This window comes from Tachyglossus aculeatus, chromosome 1 (genome assembly GCF_015852505.1).
Source record: "Tachyglossus aculeatus isolate mTacAcu1 chromosome 1, mTacAcu1.pri, whole genome shotgun sequence".
Lineage (NCBI taxonomy): Eukaryota > Metazoa > Chordata > Mammalia > Monotremata > Tachyglossidae > Tachyglossus > Tachyglossus aculeatus.
Genome location: NC_052066.1, coordinates 139938992 through 139964833, shown reverse-complemented (window position 1 = coordinate 139964833; position 25842 = coordinate 139938992). Strand labels below are relative to the sequence as shown.

At 42.2% G+C, this 25842-nt stretch overlaps 1 protein-coding gene across 2 annotated transcripts in view; it reads left to right on the top strand.

Annotated features, from left to right (window-relative positions):
• The window catches only part of SOS1 (SOS Ras/Rac guanine nucleotide exchange factor 1), a 281791-nt gene extending 256966 nt beyond the window's left edge, over positions 1 to 24825 (top strand). The window contains exons 11-23 of one of the 2 annotated variants that reach the window (XM_038740444.1): positions 1176 to 1257; positions 2006 to 2128; positions 2331 to 2434; positions 3179 to 3401; positions 5597 to 5716; positions 7813 to 7975; positions 8828 to 8945; positions 10327 to 10499; positions 10853 to 10969; positions 11443 to 11707; positions 18797 to 18841; positions 22414 to 22532; positions 23893 to 24825. In XM_038740444.1, the coding sequence (XP_038596372.1) occupies positions 1176 to 1257; positions 2006 to 2128; positions 2331 to 2434; positions 3179 to 3401; positions 5597 to 5716; positions 7813 to 7975; positions 8828 to 8945; positions 10327 to 10499; positions 10853 to 10969; positions 11443 to 11707; positions 18797 to 18841; positions 22414 to 22532; positions 23893 to 24390 (2150 nt within the window). In that variant the 3' untranslated portion in view covers positions 24391 to 24825. The remainder of the gene's footprint in view (positions 1 to 1175; positions 1258 to 2005; positions 2129 to 2330; positions 2435 to 3178; positions 3402 to 5596; positions 5717 to 7812; positions 7976 to 8827; positions 8946 to 10326; positions 10500 to 10852; positions 10970 to 11442; positions 11708 to 18796; positions 18842 to 22413; positions 22533 to 23892) is intronic. The other variant, XM_038740531.1, reaches the window with a different exon arrangement.
• Positions 24826 to 25842: the final 1017 nt, after the last annotated feature.

The window sequence follows — 25842 nt, the reverse complement described above, 5'->3', positions numbered from 1 at the left end:
CGCCCTTGCCCTTGGATTTGCAGCCTTTATTCATTCATTCATTAAATCGTATTTATTGAGCGCTTACTGTGTGCAGAGCGCTGTGCTAAGCGCTTGGGAAGTACAAGTTGGCAACATATAGAGACGGTTCCTACCCAACAGTGGGCTCACAGTCTAGAAGACCCCCACCTTCAGCTCCATAGCACTCACGTCTATATCTGTCATTTATTTATATTAATATATGTCCCCCCTCCTAAACTGTAAGCTCCTTGTGATCAGAGAATGTCGACCAACTCTATATGCTCCCGAGCACTTAGTACAGTGTTCTGCACGCAGTAAGCTCTCAACTAAATGTGATTAATTGATTGATAGTAATTTTTGTATTTGTTTTCTCCCGTTAGATTATGCATTCCTTGGCTGGGGGGCACAGATTGTTTCTTATGCTACGTCTGTCCTAATATAGTACCCTAAACCCAGACTGTACCAGATGCTCCAAACCAGTGGTGATGATCAGTACAGGTAGAAAGCAGTAAAGTCGTCCCAAAATGTCGCAGCTTTTCAGAACGTAATATATTGTCTTGTCTTACGCTGGCGGGTCGTCTCCGACCCATAACGACGCCAGGCTACTGGAAACTCTCCAGGTGCGATCCCGAGGGGAGCATTCATTCAGAAGCAGCGTGGCTCAGTGGAAAGAGCCCGGGCTTTGGAGTCAGAGGTCGTGGGTTCAAATCCCGGCTCTGCCAACTGTCAGCTGTGTGACTTTGGGCAAGTCACTTCTCTGGGCCTCAGTTACCTCATCTGGAAAATGGGGATTGAAATTGTGAGCCCCCCGTGGGACAACCTGATCACCTTGTCACCTCCCCAGCGCTTAGAACGGTTCTTTGCACATAATAAACGCTTAACAAATACCAACATTATTATTATTCATTCATTCAATCGTATTTATTGAGCGCTCACTGTGTGCAGACCACTGTACTAAGCACTTGGGAAGTACAAGTCGGCAACATGTAGAGACGGTCCCTATCCAACAACGGGCTCACAGTCTAGAAGGGGAATATATAGTAGATCTGTTGAAATAATGCAGGGTTGTACTTTTGAACGGAACTTTTGAATTTTTAAAGATCTTTTAAAACTGTGATTATGGGACTCAAATGATGCGATTAAAATTAGGGGGGCTATCTCTTTTTCTACTTTAGATCCCAATTTTGTTCGGACATTTCTCACCACATATAGATCCTTCTGCAAACCTCAAGAGCTTCTGAGTCTTCTCATAGGAAGGTATGTAGTCAAAATAACATTACTACAGTATGGTATTTTTAATAAATACATTTTTGAGCTGTAAATAAAGCCTAGATTGGAAACTAACAATTGATTATAGTTCTTGGAAAAAATTCTGACCAGCTAGTGTTAGTTCATGCACTTATCTCACAGATGTGTAGGGTTTTTGCATCGTTTTAACCTAATCTAGTAATAATTTGAGAACTTTCACCAAATCTTTTAGGAAATTACTTAGAAAATGATCAGGGCTCAAGTAATATGCTCTTTAGTAACTCTGCCTCGTCAATCAAATGGGTAATCACCAAACACACGGAGGAAGTCGGTGAGAGAATTTCAAACATATGCAGAATCCTGTAATTTTATTTGACTGAGCCAACATTTATCGAACCCTGGATAATAACTTGGAAGGGTTTGAATGGTTGGTAAATCAAATGATCATGAGATTATCAAAGGACAGAATTGGGTAAGCAAACACATACTCTATATATATTCAATGTTTATTTTTCATGCAGTGGCGTAGAATCAGTTTATTTTTGGTAGCAGTTTTTCCCCTGGAGTGGGCTTTGCTAGCCCAGCAAATCTTCAGACTACCTTATTGTAGGTTTTCTGCTTTATAGAAGCCAATTACATTCTCACTGAATCAAATCTTGACCCATTTTCTTAGTCTGTATTGAGAGTGTTGATTTGTCTGCAGGTTTCCACCTGTGTCTATTTCATCAACAATCTTACACCTTTCTCCCACATTTAGGTTCGAAATCCCAGAGCCTCAGCCAACCGAAGCGGATCGGAGAGCGATGGAAAATGGAGATCAGCCCCTTAGCGCAGAACTCAAAAGATTTAGGAAAGAGTACATCCAGCCCGTGCAGCTGCGGTAAGTCCTGAAGTGAAATCATTGGCAACACAGAGTGTAAACAGGGTGTTAAGAGGATGAGCTTAGGCTGCATATTGTATACCTTGACCCGATGGGTTTGAGTCAACGTGAGTTATATTTTTCATTTGAAATTTTGGTGACCGAACTTCCTAGGCAGTTCACTTAGGTGAATTCACTTATCTTTTTCTTTTTAACACCACAGGGTATTAAATGTATGTCGGCATTGGGTAGAGCACCACTTCTATGATTTTGAAAGAGATGCGGATCTTCTTCAGCGGTTGGAAGAATTTATTGGAACAGTCCGAGGTATGTTAGATTTTTTTGGTTTTCATTTTTCAAGCGTCTCTTTAACAGGTGCTAATGGAGGGATTATGAGGTTTAGAAAGAACTCCTGTAAAGAATTTGAAAGTACAACGTGAAAGAATCACTGTAAGGCCGATCAGATCGTCATGTCCCAGACTGGGCCCTCTCCTACTGTGATTTATCATCATCATCAATCTTATTTATTGAGCGCTTACTATGTGCAGAGCACTGTACTAAGCGCTTGGGAAGTACAAATTGGCAACATATAGAGACAGTCCCTACCCAACAGTGGGCTCCCAGTCTAAAAGAGCGTGCTATTATAATTAATCAGTATTATTAATTATATGATTTATTCAGTGCAGAACACCGAATGCTAAGCACTCGGCCGAGTTAAATAGGTAGAGGACACTACCATTGTCTTCGAGTCTTTTAGACTGTGAGCCCACTGTTGGGTAGGGACTGTCTCTATATGTTGCCAACCTGTACTTCCCAAGCGCTTAGTACAGTGCTCTGCACACAGTAAGCGCTCAATAAATACGATTGATGATGATGATGATGAGTTGGTTGCAGTCTAACGGAATACCATGCAGTCTATATTAAGGTCGGGGTGAATCTGAACCGTGGTTCTAATATCCAAGTTGAGACGTCTTTTGTCAAGGCAATCCATTTTGGAGACTGACTTTGGAAAACGACCCTAACAGCCTGGAGAAGTAAATGACTGTCCTTCTTGAATGTAACACTTTTCAGGTAAAGCGATGAAGAAATGGGTGGAATCCATCACAAAGATAATCCAGCGGAAGAAACAGGCCCAAGCCAACGGACCGAGCCACAACATTACATTTGAAAGTTCACCTCCCTCCATTGAGTGGCACATAAGCAGACCAGGGCATACAGAGACTTTTGACTTGCTCACACTGCACCCGATAGAAATTGCCCGACAGCTCACTTTACTTGAATCTGATCTTTACCGGTAGGTGTAGGCACTCGGAATACTAATCCTGGGTTTGCACCAGTTTGTTCTGTGTTTAAAAGATCCATTTACCCAAAATGATTTTCATGATGGATTTATTTTTGGTTTTTGTGACGCGCTTACTACGTGTCAAACACTGTTCTAATCTCTATGGTAGATGCAAATTCTGTGTTTAAGAGATCTATTTACCCAAACTGATTTTCATTATTGATTTATTTGTGGTTTTTGTGAAGCGCTTACTACATGTCAAACACTGTTCTAAGCTCTACGGTAGATACAAGTTAATATAAGTCCCTGTCCCACATGGGGCTGGGGATCTCAGGAGGAGCTACTTTTTTTTTTCATACAATTTTCTAATGCCTGAGAGTTTGTTAGAGATTCTGAAGTAGGAGTCTAGTCATCTTATAGGTTTCATTATAAACGGTTCAACCAGTTTAAGTGAATGTGACAGTTTAACAAGTTTCCAGATAGGTATTTATATGCTTGGAGACAGTGTAGTCTAGCGGGAGCCAGAGTCCGGGATTCGGAAAACCCAGATTTCAGTCCCCTCTGTCTCTGGCGTGCTACGTGACTTGGGCAAGGCACATTACTTCTCTGGGCTTCAGTTTCCTCATCTCTAAAATGGGGGTAGTGATACCTGCCTCTCCCTCAAAGGGCTGTTGTGAGGATAAAATGAGATCAGTGATGTGGAAGCACTTTGAAAAAAATGAAAACATCGTACCCTTTAAAAGGGTATTATTTCCATTTCCGTTTGAGACCCGTATTTTCAGACATTATGCCTTAACCAGCTAGCTTCTTAGTCAGTTGAGTAAAGTGAGCCTTCAGTGTTAGCAGTCACAAATCACTTTCCTGTGTTTGTGTTTGTTGAAAGTGAGAGCGAGTCATATGTTTTGGAAGTAAATACATTTAAATACTTAAGTTTATACTTGTCGCAGGTGTAATGATAGGTTGTTCTAAAGAACTACCGTTTGGAAATAAGACCACTGATTGATGTTTCTTCCCTTGATGATTTGCTGCTCAGTGATGTCTTCTTAAATAACAGTCCATTCATTCTGCTTTATTGCATTATGATAGGGCTCTGATTGTAATTTAGGGTCCTTATTTGTAAAGTTATGGCCTTTATTAATTTATCAGACCCTTTGCTTTGATACATCCATTAGCCCAAGCAGTATCCTTTTCTAGGTAATTAAAAGCCCGAGTTTTGTGTAATCGCATATTTGGTAAATAGTATTCTTCATATTAACTAGAAGTATGAAGAGTGGGTTCTGTTTTATGATTTTTAGATGGTGAGTCAAGGGATAGAGAGCATATCTAATTCCCACCTATCTAGTCTTTCCTAGCAGTCAGTGCTTGGCACATAGTAAGCACTCAACAAATACCATCATTATTATTATTAGTATTATTGTGTTCTGCACACAGTAAGCACTTAACTATTTTGACTTCTTGTACTAGAGGTGCCCCTCCTCCCTCCTCTGTAAATGTCAAAAGTCAGAGCATGCTTTCCCTGAAATCTGCCTCTTAATTTGGCCATTCATCTCACTGTTCAAACTACCGTACGACACTGCAGAGCAATTAGTCATCATAATGTGCTATAATGAGGCTAATCTGACGCCATCTGGAAGTTGAAGACATATTGCTTTAGAGTGATAGCAATGATGATAATGTTGATAATCTCCCACTGAACCTTGGTCATGAGATTTATTGAGTGCTCGCTATGTGCAGAGCACTGTACTAAGCACTTGGGAGAATACAACAAAACTGGAAGACACATTCCCTGCCTAGAACGAGCTAACAGTTTAGAGGGGGAATCTAGAGATGCCAGGATTATAAAAATAGGCATTTGGGGAAATAGTTTGCTAAAGTAAATTCATATTGTGATTCTGGCACTCTATTTTCCAATCAATCAGTGATGTTTATTGAATGTTTACTGTGTGCAGAGTACTGTACTAAGCGCTAGGGAGTGTGTAGCATGACAGAGTTCGTAGACACATTCCCTGCCTAAAAGGAATTTATGCTAGCCTGCTCTTCCTAAGAATTCTTCCCTCTAGAGGACATGTTCTCTGTATTTTCACTTTAAAGATTAGGTTGTAATTAGTTCATTTTTATTCAGAGCAGTTGTTTCAGAAACACAACTGTTGAATTAGAAGAAGACCACTTTGCCTAATTACAGTGTCTTGATTTTTTTTTTATTTCAGAGCTGTTCAGCCATCAGAGTTAGTTGGAAGTGTGTGGACAAAGGAAGATAAAGAAATTAATTCTCCTAACCTGCTAAAAATGATTAGGCACACCACTAATCTCACCTTATGGTTTGAAAAGTAAGGCTCTGTAAAAGCTTTTAAAAATCGGAAGTCACATTTCTTTTTCCCGATTACATTTGTTATGTGCAGCTTTTAAGAAGAAAACCACCAGAGCACAATCTCCCACAGTGAAGAGAAGCGGCGTTTACAGTTTAATGGGAGAGTTGATAGTAATTGCATTGAATGTCCTGAATTGCCAAGGCACCAAATGCTAATGTGAATGCAGGGATTTAGGGAAGCAGCTTGGTCTAGTGGATAAACCACAGGCCTGGGAGCCAGAGGACCTGGGTTCTAATCCCGGCTCAGCATCTCGGCTGCTGTGTGATGACCTTAATAATAATAATAATAATCATGGCATTTATTAAGCGCTTACTATGTGCAAAGCACTGTTCTAAGTGCTGAACAACCTTGGACAAGGCACCCAGCTTATATGTTCCTCAGTTTCCTCAACTGCAGAATAATAATGATGGTATTTGTTAAGCGCTTACTATGTGTCAGGGACTGTACTAAGCACTGGGGTGGATACAAGCAAATCGAGTTGGACACAGTATGGACGCAATTCCCGTTCTCCCTCCTTAGGCTGTGGAACAGATATTTTTTCTCACCTGATTAAATAGTATCTACCTCAGCGCATAGAGCAGTGCTTGACCCAAAATAAGTGCTTAACAAATGCCATTTTAAAAAAAAATTCTGAATGATGATTTAAACACGAGTCCCATAAGTGACCTTGCTTTCGATCACCATATTCCCTGACAAGCCAAGCCAAATTGGTTTTGGTTCTTTCACACGGCATCACATTTGGATCCAGGTGTATCTTAGAATTTGAAGAAAACTGACATGGTAAAAGGCACACTTGGAATTTAAGCCCTGATTTCATGTTTTAATGCACTTAGTTTGACTTGTTTTTTGGTCTTTGTTTTTCCCGTTTTACTGCTGCAGGCTTATTTTCTGGGATTTCAGTACAATAAGTGTCAAGATTGTTTTTCCTCCATTCACCCTGGCTATATTAAGACTTCGGGTAATGAAGAGAGAGGGAAAAATAATTGTAATAGCAAAAATATTTAGATATTAAATGTTCACTGGTAACAATAAACCTGCTTTCCTTTGAGTACAACACACTTCCTTTTAGCCAAGGGGCTATTTTACTGACTATAATGTGTATGTTCCAGGCATTCTCCCGAATTCAAATTTGAACTGTTTTTGTTTTCACTGAATCTTTATATTTAACCGTATACTATCAGAAGTTGTTTATATGCTTTTAATACCTGGAAGTGTACCCAATAGGTTTCTATTTATCGAAGCAAAGCATTAGCTTTGCCCATTAAATGCTTGGCAGTCAGGTGAATTGTAGGCGGCAAAGAAAGCTTTCTTTACTTCCCGAATAATTTCCTGTCAAGCACTTCTGCACAGCACTCTGCACGCAATCCATCTAGCAGGTTACCCGTGGTTCCCTGTCACCCATAAATCACCTAACTTCTCTGTGCGCTCCTGTGCTAAATGGAGATTAAATCCCTGTGCTCTCATGTGCTAAATGAAGATTAAATCCCTGTTCTCCCTCCTACTTAAACTATGAGCCCCATGTGGGACCTGATGATGTTCTGTCTACCCAGAGCTTAGTTCAGTGCTTGGCACATAGTAAGCATTTAAAAAAAAATACAATTGTTATTAGTAGTAGTGGTAGTATTAGCCCGGTGGTAGGAGAGAATGCGATGAAAGTCTTAGAGGCCCATTTTGGGGAGGAACTGTGTTGATCTGATTGCTGTATTTAGTACTGCATTTGGCACATAGTGAGTGCTTACTAAATACCACAGTTAATTATTAATGAAAGGGTTCCTATTGGGAAAGTGATTGCTATCAAGATACCTAGATAAAGACAGAGGACCCCTTATCTCAATATCCTAGATTGCTCTCCTAGGAAAAGGAACTGGAATTGGTTATATTTGATCTCTTTTTTAAAAATATATCTTTATTAGGGCCCCGTTGGTATAGTGAAGCAAGTGCCTGGCTTGGTTATTCAGTTCTCTGCTAATTTACATAATTTTTCTGTAGCCCTCCCCCCCCCGAATTTCCCATGTATATATATAGAATATATATGTATTTTGTTTTATTCTCAGGTGTATTGTAGAAACAGAAAATCTAGAGGAGAGAGTAGCTGTCGTGAGTCGAATAATTGAGATCTTACAAGTATTTCAAGAATTGAACAATTTTAATGGTGTGCTTGAAGTTGTAAGTGCCATGAACTCATCACCTGTGTATAGACTAGACCACACATTTGAGGTAAGTTTGTAAAGAAAAAATGTCCTGCAATTGAATTTTAATCACTGGGGTTTTTTTATGGTACTCATTAAGTGCTTTCTATGTGTCAAACACTGTCCTTAAGCACTGGACAGTGATTTTCCCTTTTGAATTTGCTTATTCAATTTTCTTTTAAACTAGTGGATTAAGAGTTGATGCCCAACATTTTGGCCTAATATTTAGAATGCGGCCTTTTTCAGAGTGCATACTACATGGTCCGTAGGCAAACTGTGATGTGTACTCTGCGTCCTTTGGATCAGAGAGGGAGAGTGGTGGGGAAATTGAATCAAATGATACTGAAAAATTAAACCTCGGAAGTGCATCCTTTATCTGGGTCCCATTTTCTATGTAGGAAAATGAGGGGATTACTGGTTCAGTATTGAGGATTCCGGCCCAAGACCTAGTTGAATTCCAGTAGTTGGACTTTTACTTCTAATGAATGCCATTGACATAGACCGTAACCAACAGCGGAATTAGCATGACATTTTACTGTAGCTGTGATGGCGTTTTCAAACCCTCTGGGTTCATATTTGGGGACTGGGAATAAACATGTTTCTTTAGGGGTTTTGTGTTCTTGATGTCATTTTGCGATTGTTGATTAACATGCGTTGTTTCCCATTATACCAGTAGGCTTTTTTATATATACCCTCCTCTCATACCAGGGCTCTTCATCACTAAGAGTTGAAATTAAATGTGCATTTTTCCAAGCTCTGAATTTGGCTCTTGGGAAATACAGTATCACTATCAGTCCATCTACTTTATCTTGGGCCAGACTTGTGACTCTGCATTTCAACTGGACGTCTTAATTGTCTTCTTTTTTTTTTTCCTCTTCAGCAAATACCGAGTCGCCAAAAGAAAATTTTAGAAGAAGCTCACGAATTGAGCGAAGATCACTATAAAAAATATTTGGCAAAACTCAGGTCTATTAATCCACCATGCGTGCCTTTCTTTGGTAAGAATTACTGGATATTGTGTTTGATGGGCGATTAGCGTCGTGTCGAAGAACGGTCTTGGGGCCTCCCTTTGCTTAGGTGATGGGAGACCCACAGTAAGTCCCACTTGGATTTATTCTTTAAATTCAGGCTAACCCTTTGTCTCTTATAGACCAGGTCCAGCAAGCCCACTCAGCCATTCCGTTTCACATCTTTTTTCCTCAGGCCATTTGTATACTTTTCATAATCAGTCCAGAACACACTTCAGCATTCACATGTGTCGTTCATCGTAACTCAGTTCAAAACACGTATATGTATATATATATATATATATATATATATATATATCCGTGCTTCAGTAAGCACAGAAGTGCTTTGAATGAAGTTGTAATAGGCCCAATGACTAAGCACCATAATTCCATCTTTTGTTAAGCGCTTGCTGTGTGCCAAGCAGCTGTCCTAAGCGCTTGGGTTAGATACACATCAATCAGACTTTATCAGACATCGATCAGACATAAGGTAACTTTTATGAATTTAAAACCATTCCCTTTGCCATTTTAAAAAATAGCTGTTGATCAGACCGGATACATCCCTGTCCCCCATGGGGCTCACAGTCTAAGGAAGAGGGAGAAGAGGTATCGATTCCCCATGTTGCAGTTGAGGAAACTGAGGCATGAGTAGTTAAGTGACATGCCCAGAGTCACACAACAGGCCAGTGGTGGAGCTGGGATTAGAACCCAGACCCCTGTTTTATCCAGTAGGCCTTGCTGATAAGCAATTATGAGTCAACCCAGGCAGAAAACTCACAGGGGAAAAAATCAACTCTGGAACACAGGCAGCACAGTTTTTCAGAAGGAGGATTAAAGCTAGAGGTGAAGAGTGAATCACTAGTGTTATTTTCCACTTTTAACATTCGGTCCTGTGAAGTATCGATCCTTGGTTTTTCAGTGGTGGTTTTTCATGATGCTACTTCATATAGCACTGGCTACAGCTCGTTATGAGCAGGGAACTTGAGTGCTAATTCTGTTGTATTGTTCTCTCCCAAGCGCTCGTACGATGCTGTGCATATACAGCATGAGAAATATGATTGATTGATTACAGCAGACAAAACTTCTGGAAAACTTGGAGACTTGTTAAATTTTGTGGTTAGACCTGAAATATAAGTTGAAGTTGTTTGTCTAACGTTTTTATTGTAACATTTTTGGTTGCAGTGCATGAAGCAATTATTTGCAGTTTGCCTCCGTCACCTATTATTTTTATCTCTTTTCGGAATTTATTTGGCTAATATCTTGAAAACAGAAGAAGGCAATCCCGAGTTTTTATTGTAACATTTTTGGTTGCAGTGCATGAAGCAATTATTTGCAGTTTGCCTCCATCACCTATTATTTTTATCTCTTTTAGGAATTTATTTGACTAATATCTTGAAAACAGAAGAAGGCAATCCCGAGTTTCTTAAAAGGCATGGGAAAGAACTGATCAACTTTAGCAAAAGGAGGAAAGTGGCAGAAATAACGGGAGAGATCCAGCAGTACCAAAATCAACCATATTGCCTACGAGTAGAGTCTGACATCAGAGTAAGTGAAAGGCTTTTCTGATTACTAACATCAGAGAAATGCTTTATGGTCAAATTTGGGAAAAACAATGATGTAGTGTGGGGTGGAGGGTTCTTTGCAGTAAATTTCACTCCGTTCCAAAGTGGTCATGTTATGTTTGATTTAATATGAAATATGACTGGCAATATTGATTTATATCCTTGTTTTGTTCTTATCCCTTTCTATCCATGAAATAGGTTGTGTAGTTTGAGAACTTTTATGAACTTAAAACCATTCCCTTTGCATTTTTAAAATTAGCTGTTAATATTTTTTTTATAAATTACACACAGTGTAACGTAGTGCTTAACGTTTGATCTTTTAAAATTTTTTTTCAGAGGTTCTTTGAAAATTTGAATCCAGTGGGAAATAGCATGGAGAAGGAATTCCCAGATTACCTTTTCAACAAGTCCCTGGAAATAGAGCCACGTAATCCCAAGCCTCTACCAAGATTTGTAAGCCTTCCGACACAAGCCTTCATAGACAATTTCACACTTTCCACCAAAGCATTATATGTCCTTTCTTTATATTGCAATGATTTTTGAAGGTTAAAATCATTAAAAAAAATTTTTCTGAGCTCCGTGCGGGACAGGGAATGCATCCATCCTGTTTAACTTGTTAGCTATCCTAAGCACTACTCCCCTTCTAGACTGTGAGCCCGCTGTTAGGTAGGGACCGTCTCTACATGTTGCCAACTTGTACTTCCCAAGCACTTAGTACAGTGTTCTGCACAAAGTAAGCGTTCAATAAATACGACTGAATGAATAAGAAAAGAGCTTGACACAGAGAAAGTGCTTACCAAATGCAATAGTAATAATTAAAATAAATCAGATTCTGGAATTTCTGGGCTATAAAATGGTGCCTATCTGACTTTACCCAGTGCAGCGTTTTTTAAAAAATAAGAGGTTTACTTTCGGTGTGTTTACAGCCCAAAAAATACAGCTATCCCCTCAAGTCGCCTGGCGTCCGTCCATCCAACCCAAGACCCGGTACCATGAGACACCCGACCCCGCTGCAGCAGGAGCCGAGGAAAATCAGCTACAGTCGGATCCCCGAAAGCGAAACCGAGAGCACGGCGTCCGCACCCAATTCTCCGCGAACCCCTTTAACGCCGCCCCCTGCCTCTGCTGCTTCCAGCACCACAGACGCTTGCAGCGTGTTCGATTCCGACCACTCGAGTCCCTTCCACTCAAGTAGGTGTGAAAAGTACCGATGCCGTACAGTAACCAAGGGCCATAAGGCCCGTTTGCTCTTGAGTCTCCAGGGAGGGCCTTGATAAGGAAACCCAAGGTGAAGTAGAGTTGAGGCATTGTTCCCGCAAGACGCTTTGAGGGCAGGAGGAAACTCGAGGTGATTTTGATATGGCAAAGCAGACCCGAGAATGAGGAGGTTCAAGTGTGGAAGCAATCCCTTGCGTGACACCAGGTCCTTATTCATTCATTCAGTCGTATTTATCGAGCGCTTACTGTGTGCAGAGCACTGTACTGGTCCTTATTCATTCGGTCGTATTTATCGAGCGCTTACTGTGTGCAGAGAACTGTACTAAGCGTTTGGGAAGTACAAGTTCAGTTATATTTACCGAGCACTTACCGTGTGCAGAGCACACGGTACTTACTGGTCCTTATTCATTCAGTCGTATTTATCGAGCACTTACTGTGTGCAGAGCACTGTACTGGTCCTTATTCATTCAGTCGTATTTATCGAGCGCTTACTGTGTGCAGAGAACTGTACTAAGCGTTTGGGAAGTACAAGTTCAGTTATATTTACCGAGCACTTACCGTGTGCAGAGCACTGTACTGGTCTTCATTCAGTCCTATTTATTGAGCACTTACTGTGTGCAGAGCACTGTACTGGTCTTTATTCATTCAGTCGTATTTATCAAGCACTTACTGTGTGCAGAGCACTGTACTAAGCACTTGGGAAGTAATAATAGTAATAATGATGGCATTTATTAAGCGCTTACTATGTGCAAAGCACTGTTCTAAGCACTGGGGATGTTACAAGGTGATCAGGTTGTCCCACGTGGGGCTCACAGTCTCAATCCTCATTTTACAGATGAGGTAACTGAGGCACAGAGAAGTTAAGTGACTTGCCCAAAGTCACACAGCTGACAATTGGCGGAGCCGGGGTTTGAACCCATGACCTCTGACTCCAAAGCCTGTGCTCTTCTCCACTGAGCCACGCTGCTTCATCATTGAAGCAATCATTGAAGCAATCATTGAAGCAGTCATATTTATTGAGCACTTACCATGTGCAGAGCACTGTACTGAGCACAGAGGGCAATAAACAGACACATTCCCCGCCCACAATGACCGTACAGTCTAGAGATATCTTATACCTGACTGGCCTTTCTAGACTGTGAGCCCGTTGTTGGGTAGGGACCGTCTCTATATGTTGCCGAATTGTACTTCCCAAACGCTTAGTACAGTGCTCTGCCCACAGTAAGCGCTCAATAAATACAAATGAATGAACATGCGGTAGTAAAATAAGGAGGTGTGTTAACCACTTCCAGTTGGGAATGGACTGAAAAGATTAATTGTGTACTTCGTGAACAGACGGAAAGCACTGTAAATTTTTAAAATCCTCACAGCTTTATTTTGGAGCCTAAAATGTAAGGAGATCATACTGGACCCAGTTTTTTCATTTGCACCAATCTTCAGCATGTCTGTTTTTAAAATTGCTCATTGTGCATATGGACGCACAGTTTGTAGCCTACTTTAAGAAAAACAAATCCTTTAAAAGCATCTCAACTCTGAAGATGTATGTTGGCCAGCCCTAAGGCAGCGTGAATGAATTAAATTCTTACAGAAATGTGGAGCATTTTTTTTTTAGTTTTTAAATTTACCATAATGTTAATAATGGAATTTTAATTTTTAATTCCCAATTATGGAATAGGTGTTATACGAGAACTTTAAACATTTAATTACTTCTCTTTTTGAAGAGGCCAGATTGACAGCCAATGAATACATCAGTATTTCGGTTATTTTAAAACAATGTCATGAAAACTTCCATTTCAGTACTGCAGAAGTTTTTTTTTTGTCGGTCAGTCAGCCAAATTTATTGAGCGCTTACTGTGTGCAGAGCATTGTACAAAGCGCCTGGGAGACTACAATGTAGCAGACACATTCCCTGCCTACAGCGAGCTTACAGTTTAGCGGGGGAGACATTAATATTAATATTAATAAGTAAATTACTGGTGTGTACATTAAGTGCTGTGGGGCTGGAAGGGTGGATAAATAAAGGGAGCAAGTCTGGGTGACGCAGAAGGGAGGTAAAAGAAAAGAGGGCTTAGGGAAGGTCTTTTGGAGGAGATATGCCTTCAATCAGCCCGTTTTAAGTTGGGGAGAGTAATTGTCTGTCAGGTATGAGGAGGAAGGGCATTCCAGGCCAGAGGTAGGATGTGGACGAGAGATTGGCGGGGAGATAGATGAGATTGATGTACAGGGAGAAAGTTAGCATTGGAGGAGCGAGATATGCAGGCTGGACTGTAGTGAGAGAGTAGCAAGGAGAAGCAATAGGGGGCAAGGTGATTGAATGCTTTAAAGCCAATGATGAGGATTTTCTGTTTGATGCAGTGGTGGGTGGGCTTTTAATTTTACTACAATTTAGTATTACTTTACCACCCAAACAATAGGAGGCATGCCCAGACCTGTGAATCAGATTCGGGCGCACTGCAGCAGTGTTTGTTAAATCTCTGAAAGGGCTGATGGTCCCTTTGCCTTGTAAAGACTTTTAAAAAAAAAATCCCTCCTGGGCAGTCATCGTGGTAACATATATTTGAGTGTTAACTTGGTGTGGTGCACTGTACTAGGTGCTTGGGAAGAATAGGGCAGCTTGAATGAGGGGAGGGCGGCCTAGTGAAAAGAGCCCAGGACTGGGAGCCAGAAAGACCTGGGTTCTAATTCTGGCTCCACCACGTCTGCGGTGACCTTTGGCAAGTCACTTCACTTCTCTGGGCCTCATTTACCCTCGTCTGTAAAATGAAGATTAAGACCGTGAACCCCATGTGGGATAATAATAAGAATAATGGCATTTATTAAGCACTTACTATGTGCAAAGCACTGTTCTAAGCGCTGGGGAGGTTACAAGGTGATCAGGTTGTCCCCTGGGGGGCTCACAGTCTTAATCCCCATTTTGCAGATGAGGGAACTGAGGCTCAGAGAAGTTAAGTGATTTGCCCAGGGTCACACAGCAGACATGTGGTGGAGCAGGGATTCGAACCCATGACCTCTGACTCCAAAGCCCGTGCTCTTTCCACTGAGCCACGCTGCTATCCCTACTAATAGTAGTAGTACTGAGTATAGGTCTGTCGTACCCTCTTAAGACTTTTTTCTGTCCCCCCAAAATCAGAGGTACGCGGCCACTTTCATGCCTTTTAATGTGTCCAGCTAATGAGGCCAGTGCAAACCAAAAGCTCATTCCCACACCTTTATTTTAAGGTGTGAGGCATTCGAGTTTTCTAATGGTTTATGCTTTCCGTTAAGTCTCTGGAAGAAAAAAAGGAGCTGAGCAATATGGACCTGTACGAAGCTACACAATACTATAAAATTTAGTACGTGTTTCAACTTCCCCGCAGCCATTGGCTCCTGGACATGCGGGCTCTATTTTACCTTAACCAAAGCCTCATTTCTGTCCCCTGACACCACACGCAAATACTCATTCATTCATTCAGTCGTATTTATTGAGCGCTCACTGTGTGCAGAGCACTATACTAAGCGCTTGGGAACTACGTTGGCAATATATAGAGACAGTCCCTACCCAACAGTGAGCTCACAGTCTAGAAGGGGTGGCTAAGAGGCAAGAGCCCAGGCTTGGGAGTCATGGGTTCTAATTCCGCCCCCGCCACTTGTCAGCTGTGTGACTTCGGGCAAGTCACTTGACTTCTCTGGGCCTCAGTTCCCTCATCTGTAAAATAGGGATTAAGACTGTGGGCCCCTCGTGGGACAACCTTGATTACCTTGTATCCCCCCCAGCGCTTAGAACAGTGCTTGGCACATAGTAAGTGCTTAACAAATACCAACATTATCATTATTATTATTATTATTACATTCTGCTCTGCTCAAATCCCTGTTGTACTTGTGCTTCCGTGCCTCACAAGGAATGGTGCACTGTGTTAGCTGCTTAGGAAGAACAGAATAAATAGGATGTGTTGAAATCAGTGATTTGAGGGGGAAATTTTAGTGAGGTGTCTGTAGAGGAAGCTTTTGCTGCAGATGTAGTGTTTTTTTATTTTGGAGGTGGAAATGAGGAGGGAGAACAAAAACAGTGCTTTTCCGTTTGTGCTTCGAATCTGGCCAAGCAATTAGGCAACTCCGTAAGATGGAAAGAGGATTGTTTTAAAACGCCAGCTTAGGGACTTGTGCGTGCCTCAGTTTCATTACTACTTTATAGTTATCGCCCCTCCTTGTCTCTTTCTCTTACCCAATCCTAGAATAGCCAGTGTAGAAAACAAAGCTCAAAAACTTAGCAAAACTGCAGAAAATATGTAGGGTTCGTTGGTTTTGCTGTATTTGAGGGAGGAGATCGTCTCTTGTTTAATTTCCTTTAAGCTGAGACCCTTCTGATGAGGATAATTCACCTCCAGCCTACTTCACAGGGATATGGATGATTTATCTTTTAAAAAAAAAAGAAACAGGTGCTGTTTGAAGCTCTTTGGAGGCTAGATGCTCTGCACACAGTAAGCGCTAAATAAATACACTTAAATGAATGAATGAATAGGTATTATACAAAAATGGAAGCTCATAGTGTAAGTAGTATGAAGCTCAGTGATTCAGACTAAATTTGAAGGACTAGAAAGATTAAACTGTGCAAACTTGGTTTGAATGACACAACCTTCTAGACAGTACTCCTCCCAGAATTTGATTTTTAAGAATGGTTCAGTCTTTCCTCAGTTTTTAAAAAGTTGAAATCAAATTCAGGGGGAAGAAAACAGAAGAAAAAAATTGTCCAGCCTTTTGTCCTATTGAGAGTATCTTGGAACTGGTTTTCAGGACAGCTGGATTCTAATCCCAACTCTAGCCATTGTCCTGTGGGGTGACCTTGAGCAAGTCACCTGAAAGCTCCATGCCTCAGTTCCCTCATCTGTAAAATGGGGATAAAGTATCTTCTCTCCCTGCTGCTTAGCTGTGGAACCCCATGTGGGACAGCGACTATGTCCAATCTACCCAGTGCTTAGCTCAGCTTAGCTCAGTGCATGCTACCGTAGTATGTGTTCAAAAAATACCGTAGCAAGATAGTTTAAACTATACCGTAGTTACTTTATTTTTTTCATTTTCATTCTCTGACAGGGAATAAAGTAGTAGTAGCAGTAATAGTATTTATTGGTCACCCACTGAGAGCAGAATACAGTTCCAGGTGCCTGGGACAGTACAAACACAAAGAAATGTAGCATTCTGTACCCATGAGGAACCTATACTCTGGCAGGGGAGACAAAATAAAAATGTTCACAACTAGAGTAATCAGATGAATAAGCATACATACCCAGGTGCTGGGGATGGGTATATATAAGTGATAAAAAGATCTCAAATTTTATTGTTTTCCCTCTCTTAAAATGCCTTTGGTTAAAATTAGGTGCCCCTACTTTTATAGAGTTGGTTCATGGAGATGAGTCTCTGATTCTTCATAGAGATGGTTCTCCATTTTAAATGTGTTGAAGCTCCAAGAAGTTTCTGTTCAAAAACATTTCAAAGAGTTTAGTCCTCCCCTGATTTGGTAGCAGTAGATATGCTCCAAGCATATGCATGGTCACTCTGAAGGAATCACAGTCAGCCCAAGTTAGGAAGAATGGGTATTTTGGCGATGGATTTTAAACTCAGAAATGCCGTTCAGTGGCCATGTGATAATTGGTAATGACGGGGAGAGCCATTGAAAATTTCTAGAGAGAAATACCAAGCATTCAAGCAAGGTTCGCATCGGTGGAGCAAAATATGTTAGCTGGGAAATAGTCAGTGAAGACAGCAGATACGTAATAATAATAATAATGATATTTAAGTGCTCAGTATGTGCCAAGCACTGTTCTAAATAATGGGTATTTATTGAGCGCTTGGTAGAGTACAATGTAACAAACACCTTCCCTGCTCATAACAAGCTCTCAGGCTAGATGGGGAGACAAACATTAATATGAGTAAATAAAATCAAAGACATGTACATAAGTGCTGTGGGATTGGGAAAGGGGGATGATAAAGGGAGCAAGCCAGGGCGACAGAAGGGAGTGGGAGAAGAGGAAAGGAGGGCTTAGGAAAGGCGTCTTGGAGGAGATGTGCCTTTGATAAGGCTTTGAAGTTGGGGAAAGTCATTGTTGGATCTGAAAGGGTTAGATTCAAGTCAAGTCCCACATGGGGCTCACAGTCTAAGTAGGATGGAGAACAGGTATTGAATTCCCATTTTGCAGATGACGGAACTGAGGCACAGAGCAGTTAATTGACTTGCTGAAGGTCACACAGTGGTTATGTGGCAGAGCTGGTATTAGAACCCAGGTCCTCTGATGCCCAGGCTCTTCCCCACTAGACCGTGCTGCTTCTCTGGCCTAGTGGAAAGAAGAGAACCAGGAAAGGTTGTGGAGAAAGAACAACTGGCAGGTTTTCGGGACAATCAGGATAAAAAGGAGTCAAGGGCAGCAAGGGAGTCCAAGCTGTCCACCCGCAAGGTGGTGAGCTTCTTGGTCGAGGGAGGACAGTGGTATTGCTGACTGTAATGGGAAGGTGAGGAGAAGTTTCATTTTCATTCGCGGGCAGGAACTAATTTTAGCTCTTTGTAACCTTTGTTTTGCATATCTTACACCTGAGAATATAGTTGGCCTTTAGAAAACTTCCTAAACGTTCATCCGTCAGCTTTCCGAAAGCTGTGGCTTCTTTGTTTCCATTGTTCAAATGTATTTGAGTCTGTGTACATAGCATTCTCCGTTTTAGTTATAATTTGGCTCTCGATTCGTTCTACAACTAAAGCAATCGTTGTCTCTTTAGCTCCCTGCTTAAGTAAATGCCATTATGTAAGATATACCCATTGGTTTCAGTAATTTCTTTGCAAAAATGCACCAAAGAGCATTGGAGAAGAGAGGGGAGAATTGTAAACTTGCCAGCCTGGTATTAACTCTTTACAGTAAGAAGAAAATTACAATGCAGTATTTTGCATCCTCAGCTCTTATCTGTATAATCATATTTCACTTCTTTAAGATGAGAAAACACAGAACTAGCCCTTGTTGTTATAAACCAAGTTTTACATCTGGATTTAACTGATTTTAATGGAAGAAAAAAAATCTTTTTTTTTCTTGTTTCCTTTCGCAGGCAGCGATACCATCTTTATCCAGGTTTCCCTGCCCCATGGCCCACGTTAGTATATCTGGTTTAAGTCTCACCTCTAACACTTCCACGGTTTTGAAATTCCAACCAAGTGTAACCTTTCCTGCTGAAACTCTTCTTGGGTCTGTCAGCATAGGAACCTTGCTTGTAGCATCTGATCATTGAGACTTTCACCTGTTCTGTTACCTCTGATCACAGGTGGTGTGCGCTAAAGCATTGCTACTTTTGATCTACTCATTTCTTTTCATGAAAGCTTCCTCCCTGTTTGAACATTTTATTGATTTAAGGAGACACTTATTCTTTAACCCTGCAGTAACGCATATGGCAAAACCTGGTATTTTAGATGGGAATAAATATAGTTGGTTGCCTTTTGAAATAAGTAACCCAGGAGTCTTAGCGTCCTGTTTGGGACTGTAAAATGAGGCAGCACAATGTCAGTGCCACAACAGAAAACTGAGGGTCAGAAGAGCATCATTATCATCATCAGTGGTATTTATTGAGCACTTACTATTTGCAGAGCACTATACTAAGTGCTCAGGAGAGTACGCTACAATGAGAGTTGGCAGATATGTTCCCCACTCACATTATTAGGATCTGGGCAAGTTACTTAGGCTCTCTGGATCTGAGTTTTCCCAGCTATATAGAGGGGGATAATTCCTCTACCTCACAGGGAAATTATGAGGACAAATCCATTTTTTTTTAACCAGCACTCTGAGGCCTTTTCGAATGGATGTAGCTCCCCACAATAGTACAGATAACAAGTTCACTGTGAAGGAAAACAATTCATTTGGTGGCTAATTCCTTCAAAAGTTAATACATTTTTCATAGAATTTCATTACAAAGTGCTGTTACTATTTTAGGGCTTAATAGGTGTAAGGAATAAATATTTGTTCATCCAAGATTCCACAATTGATGTGAACCTCATGATCAAAAGTTATTAATTAGAGTATGTTTTACTTGATTATAAAAAGAATATTCATACATCTGTCGAGGATCTTGATTTCAATATAATTTAGTACAACACAGCGTGGCCTAGTGAATAGAACCCGGGCCTGGGTGTCAGAAGGTCATGGGTTCTAATTCCAGCTCCACCACTTGTCTGCTGTGTGACCTTGGGCAAGTCACTTCACTTCTCTGTGCTTCAGTTGCCTCATCTGTAAAACGAGTGGGACAGGGACTGTGTCCAACCCAATTTGTTTGTATCCACCCCAGCGCTTAGTACAGTGCCTGGCATGTAGTAAGCACTTGACAAATACCAGAATTATTATTATTTAAAATGAGGTGGATAGAACACAGTTATTTTTAGAAAATGTACTTTTTCAGATTTAGAAATTATTAAAAAAACATTCCTGGAATATTCCTCATAATTCCCGGAGTATTCCAGGCCCACAGTGGGTCTGACACTGGAACACAACCCTCTGTAGTGGGATTTTCTCCCGGGCTCCCACTCTCCCCCACCCCTGCAGCCTCCTAAAGGAGTCCCTGTGGCCATTCAGAATTGAAGGACAGGGAATCTTCTCCATTCCTCTGAGGTTCCAGGATATTCCTTCCCTTTGTGCCAATGTGGTGCACAGAGAGGGAATCTCCAGCCCTCAAACCTTCAAAGGGCCCAGGGTCCCTGTTTACTGCAACCGCTGAGAGAACATCCAGATCACTTGAGACGGCTGACCCGAAGACAGAGTGGACTGAAAGGAGGAAAAATAATAATAATGGCATCTATTAAGCGCTTACTATGTGCAAAGCACTGTTCTAAGCGCTGGGGAGGTTACAGGGTGATCAGGTTGTTCCACGTAGGGCTCACAGTCTTAATCCCCATTTTACAGATGAGGGAACTGAGGCCCAGAGAGGTGAAGTGACTTGCCCAAAGTCACACAGCTGACAAGTGGCGGAGCCGGGATTTGAACCCCTGACCACTGACTCCAAAGCCCGGGCTCTTTCCACTGAGCCATGCTGCTTCTCTAAAAATGGAAAAATGTTAGCAGAGATGGGGAGTTGTGGGAAGAATATTCATGCAAAGGCAGCATGATCCATTAAACTCCGAACAGGTTTTCCTAACTTTTTTCTTTCAAAACTTTCCTGTGTCTTATAGTCTGGGGGCATCCTAGTCTGAGAAATATGGAAATAACTGGTTTGGGTAATCTTTGAATGCTATCAATCTATCCGTCAGTCCGTCAGCACTTAGAACAGTGCTTGACATATAGTAAGCGCTTAACAACTATATAAAGATATAATTTATCCCGGGTGGGGGTTATTGTTACAGCGCTTAGAATAGTCAGCGCTTAGAACAGTGCTTTGCACATAGTAAGCGCTTAGTAAATGCCATTATTATTATTATTATAGTCCAGTTAGTCCTCAAAATTGATTCCCTAAAAATGGTGTTGAGCCGAATAGTGCTAAACCAAGGGTAGTTTCCCAGAAGAAGTCTGGGTTCCCAAGAGCCAAAAAAATTAACCAAAGCAACATAAATACTTTTAAGCGGTGACGAAAAATGTAGTCAAATAGTAACGCAGATTTGTTCCCAAAATGAAAGCTAGTAAATTAGATTTTTGTGTGTACAAAATAAAGCATTGTCTTTCACCTCCTATTTGGCAAAAAAGCACTAACAGCTTTACCATTTTTCATTGTTGGAATATGTTGAGTGAACATATGCACATATGTGCAGAGCACTGTAGTGAGCACTTAGGAGAATACAATATAACAGGTGCTTAGTATAATGCTCTGCACATAGTCAGAGCTCAATAAATACCACTGATTGATTACAGTAAAAGAGTTGGTAGATAAGTTCCCTGCCCACAAGGAATTTTCTACATTCAATAGGTGTCATTATCTAAAGTTAAGTTATATTAAGGCACATTAACATCAAGTCAGTCAGAACACTTCAAAGGAAACTTTGCTGCAGTATCCCAAAATGGTCTGCACAGGGAACTTGGCTATGTTGGGGAAACAAAATTGAAAGCCACGCTAAAAGGAGCCTCCGAAATATAGACCAGAACTTGGAATATGTTTTATGGGTAACCTTCATTTTGTATGATACTCATAATCATGTAGCCTGCCTCAGTGTTGCACTTATTTCATTTCCAAGCCAAACTGTGACTTTGCCTTTGGAATCTTGCTGAGCTGGATAAGGACTTGATTTAGTAGCTTTCCTTTCCTTATCTCAGTATATCAGGTGAAATTTTATCAGGTAGCTTTGTTCTTAGTGGTAGATGTGTTTCATTGAGGCTTATCCCTGCTTTAAAGGATAAGAGTGGTACTGGTAGTGTAAATAATTCCACTACTATCAGCGTCTTTGGAATAAGAATATGGTGAGTCAAAAATTCGTGGGCAAGAGAGAACCATAACCATGGAAAGGCCATTTTTGAGGTCAAAATAACAGAATGCCCTTAGGTGACTTCTTTCTTGAAACTGCTGAAAATATTTCTGCATGTTTTACATTTTTTCTCTTCGGAAAACGAAAAATTGGGATCGTGGTTCATTGCGCTTCTTTCTTGGGATTCATTGCGCAGTTCTTCCCTGTGTTTCGGACTTGTACATAATTTCCGATTAAAATCCCCGACGACGATTTTGAAAAATGAGATATTCTTTTGCTTCCACATCCCCAGGATCTGCTTCGGTATCATCCATCAGCTTTACCAAGAGCACCGATGAGACTCCCGTCCCTCCCCCAGTCCCTCCAAGGAGGCGGCCAGAGTCCGCCCCAGCCGAATCGTCTCCATCCAAGGTAGGAGCAGGCCGGGCTGCTTTTCCAAAACGAGACGGGCTGAACGGGATCGTCGAGTTTGGGTCTCCGGTCCTCGAGCCTGGCGGCTGGAAAATTGGAACTTAAAAATTGTGACTTCCTATCTAGCGCTTAGTACAGTGCCTGGCACATAGTGAGCGCTTTGACCATTTTAAAAAGAAAAAAACCCACAAAAACAAACAGCATAGTCAGACCCCAGGAAGCTTTATAATAATGATAATGATAGCATTTATTAAGCACTTACTATGTGCAAAGCACTGTTCTAAGCGCTGGGAAAGTTACAAGGTAATGGGAGTGAAACAAACAGGCCAGAACAATGATTCACCTCCCCCTAATCGTTACCTTCTGCTGTGTTTTTCAACTGCTCAAAACCCCCAAACTACTGGATTGGTTTCTGGGGGTTTGTTTTAGAGATGTTTGTTAAGTGCTTACTATGTGCCGGTCACTGTGCTAAACACTGGGGTAGATACAAGGTAATCAATCAGGTTGGACACAGTCCCTGGCCCATATAGGGGTCACAGTCTTAATCCCCATTTTACAGTGCGAGGGAACTGAGGCACAGAGAAGTGATGTGCCAAGGTCACAGAGCAGACGGGCGGCGGAGCCGGGATTAGAACCTAAATTCTCTGATTCCCAGCCCGTGCACTATCCCGTCGGCCACGCTGATGTTTCTCCCCTTGGTGAAGGGGAGTAGAAGTAGCTCACCTTGGTCAAAAGGGGATCATTTGTGGTCATCGGATGATCTCTTATACGGAGCTTTTAAAGGCCCTGGAGGAAAACCCACCTGCGATGTTACAGAGAACGTGGGTTTCGAGATCAAGCATGGGTTTCAGTCGTTGAAATCCAGCACACCCTCCCTGTTTGAGCAAATCTGTGTTAATCTGCCAACCTCTGACCAGGTTGACACCCTTGGGTGCCTTAAAGAAGGCGGCTCTGTTGGCCCTGTCGTTTCTGCACCTCTAGACTGTAAGCCCATCGTGGGCAGGGAATGTGCCTGTGGTATCGTTATATCGTACCCTCCCAAGCGCTCAGTACAGCGTTGTGCCCCCAATAAGTGCTCGATCATCCAGTACACCATCCCTGTTCGAGCAGATCTGTGTTACTCTGCCAACCTCTGACCAGGTTGACACCCTTGGGCGCCTTACAGAAGGCGGCTCTGTCGGCCCTGTCGTTTCTGCACCTCAAGACTAAGCCCATCGTGGGCAGGGAATGTACCTGTGGTATCGTTATATCGTACTCTCCCAAGCGCTCAGTACAGCGCTCTGCCCCCAGTAAGCGCTCGATCGATCCGTTCGGCCCGCCCGCCCCAGTGAAGACGTATTTCTCGTCTCCTTTGCCTCAGATGATGTCTAAGCATCTGGACAGCCCTCCGGCGATTCCTCCCCGGCAACCCACGTCGAAAGGCTACTCCCCACGGTACTCGGTGCCGGACGCCCGGACCCCCCTGTCGGACCCTCCCGAAAGCCCTCCTTTACTGCCGCCCCGCGAACCCGTGAGGACCCCCGACGTCTTCTCCAGCTCACCGCTGCACCTGCAGCCTCCCCCTCTGGGCCGCAAAAGCGAACTCGGCAACGCCTTCTTCCCCAACAGCCCCGCTCCCTTCACCCCCCCGCCCCCCCAGACCCCTTCCCCTCACGGGACCCGCCGGCACCCGCCCTCGCCCCCATTGATCCCCCAAGACGTGGACCTCCACTCCGTCGCCGGGCCGCCCGTACCTCCGCGACAAAGCACTTCTCAACACATCCCCAAGCTTCCTCCCAAAACGTACAAGAGGGAGCCCACTCACCCGTCCATGCACCGGGACGGGCCCCCGCTGTTGGAGAACGCCCACTCCTCCTGAGTACTTGGGGGCCAGGGCACCCATCTTCCCACCAAGCCCTTAAGTCCATTGCTGGCAATGGAGGCCCCCCGAACCTGCCAGCACCAAGGAGTTTTCAGATGTGTGCTCCAAACACTAAAGACTACGTCAGAATGCAGTATACGCAGATGATGAATCTTAAGCCTGACATTTCTAATTAAAACGATTTGGTATCCGCGCCTTCCCCCAACCCCCCCGCCCCAAAACGCACAGGCAACCAAACGAGAGCGATTGGACGGCTTGTTTGCACCCGAAAACCCACGAGCGAGACTCTTCTGGCCCGTAGATAGGGATTGTGTTTTGTGCGGTGACCTCTACAGTGAAAGGGACGGGAAGCTGCCTGGCGAACAGCGGGCCGATTCAGTGACACAGTTTTTGAAACTCAAACATTATGCACTTTGTAAAAAAAAAAAAAAAAAAAAACCACAAAGAAAAAGAAAGGAAAAAAAAAATCTCAAACAGGGATCTTTCTATCCTCTTTAGTTGTCCTTTGCTTTACTCCCTGCTTTAGAATACTTTCTTAAAAAAAAAAAACCATTGAAAGAACCATGAGGAAGATGTGTGGTACCTTAGTCGCCTCCTCAGAGCCGAGGCATTGTGCAGTCCTGTTTACAGATTGTTCAGTAAATAGTGTGGGTACCTGGGCTTCACCAAAGAGGTACTTTGTTTTTTTTGTCGTTGTTGTCGTCGATGTCGTCGTCGCCGTCGTTCTTGTTTCAGAATTACTCTAGTGCCAGTTCAAACGAGATTTCTGCCAGGGAGCGTTATATGGTATTATTGCCTTCAAACAAGAGAGAATCAAGTCGTGCGTCATTAGGATGACAGCAAAACGGGGGGAAAAAATGGAAAACGGAAACAAAACTACGTTCTCATCCAATATATTCCTCACATTTAGAAGACTGTTAATGTATGGTAGTTGATCACCTTCTTTTCAAGGTTTACCGATAATCCATTTCATGGCCCATAGCTGTTCCGCTCCTACGCGTGCCGGGGAAATGCAGCCGCTGAAGGTGGAAAGGGGCATCGCCGGGCACCGTCGACACTTGTCACGTTTTAACTAAGAGTAGAGTCATCGGCATATCTAGAATCACCTTGCAGCTGTTTAAATCATGTGTATATAGTGAATGTTACATAAATATACTTGGCAGATTTGTTTAATTTAAATTGAATAATGAAAATAAAGATAACAGGTATTTCATTTGGCTGGCATACATTAAATTATTACAGTGGCAAATGAACAGTTTAATTTCTTTCAGTTGAACACTCAAGGCACATGTCGTTGGCAGTATTTTTTTTCCTACTTAGGAACGAGTGCGTGTTAAAATTAGACAGTCTTAAACTGGAGTTTGGCATGGGGTTAAAAATAAGTTGGTTAGGATGTAGCTGTGTTGCTTGTAAGGGGAACTTTGTAAAGTAAGTTTAAAATTTCTCCAA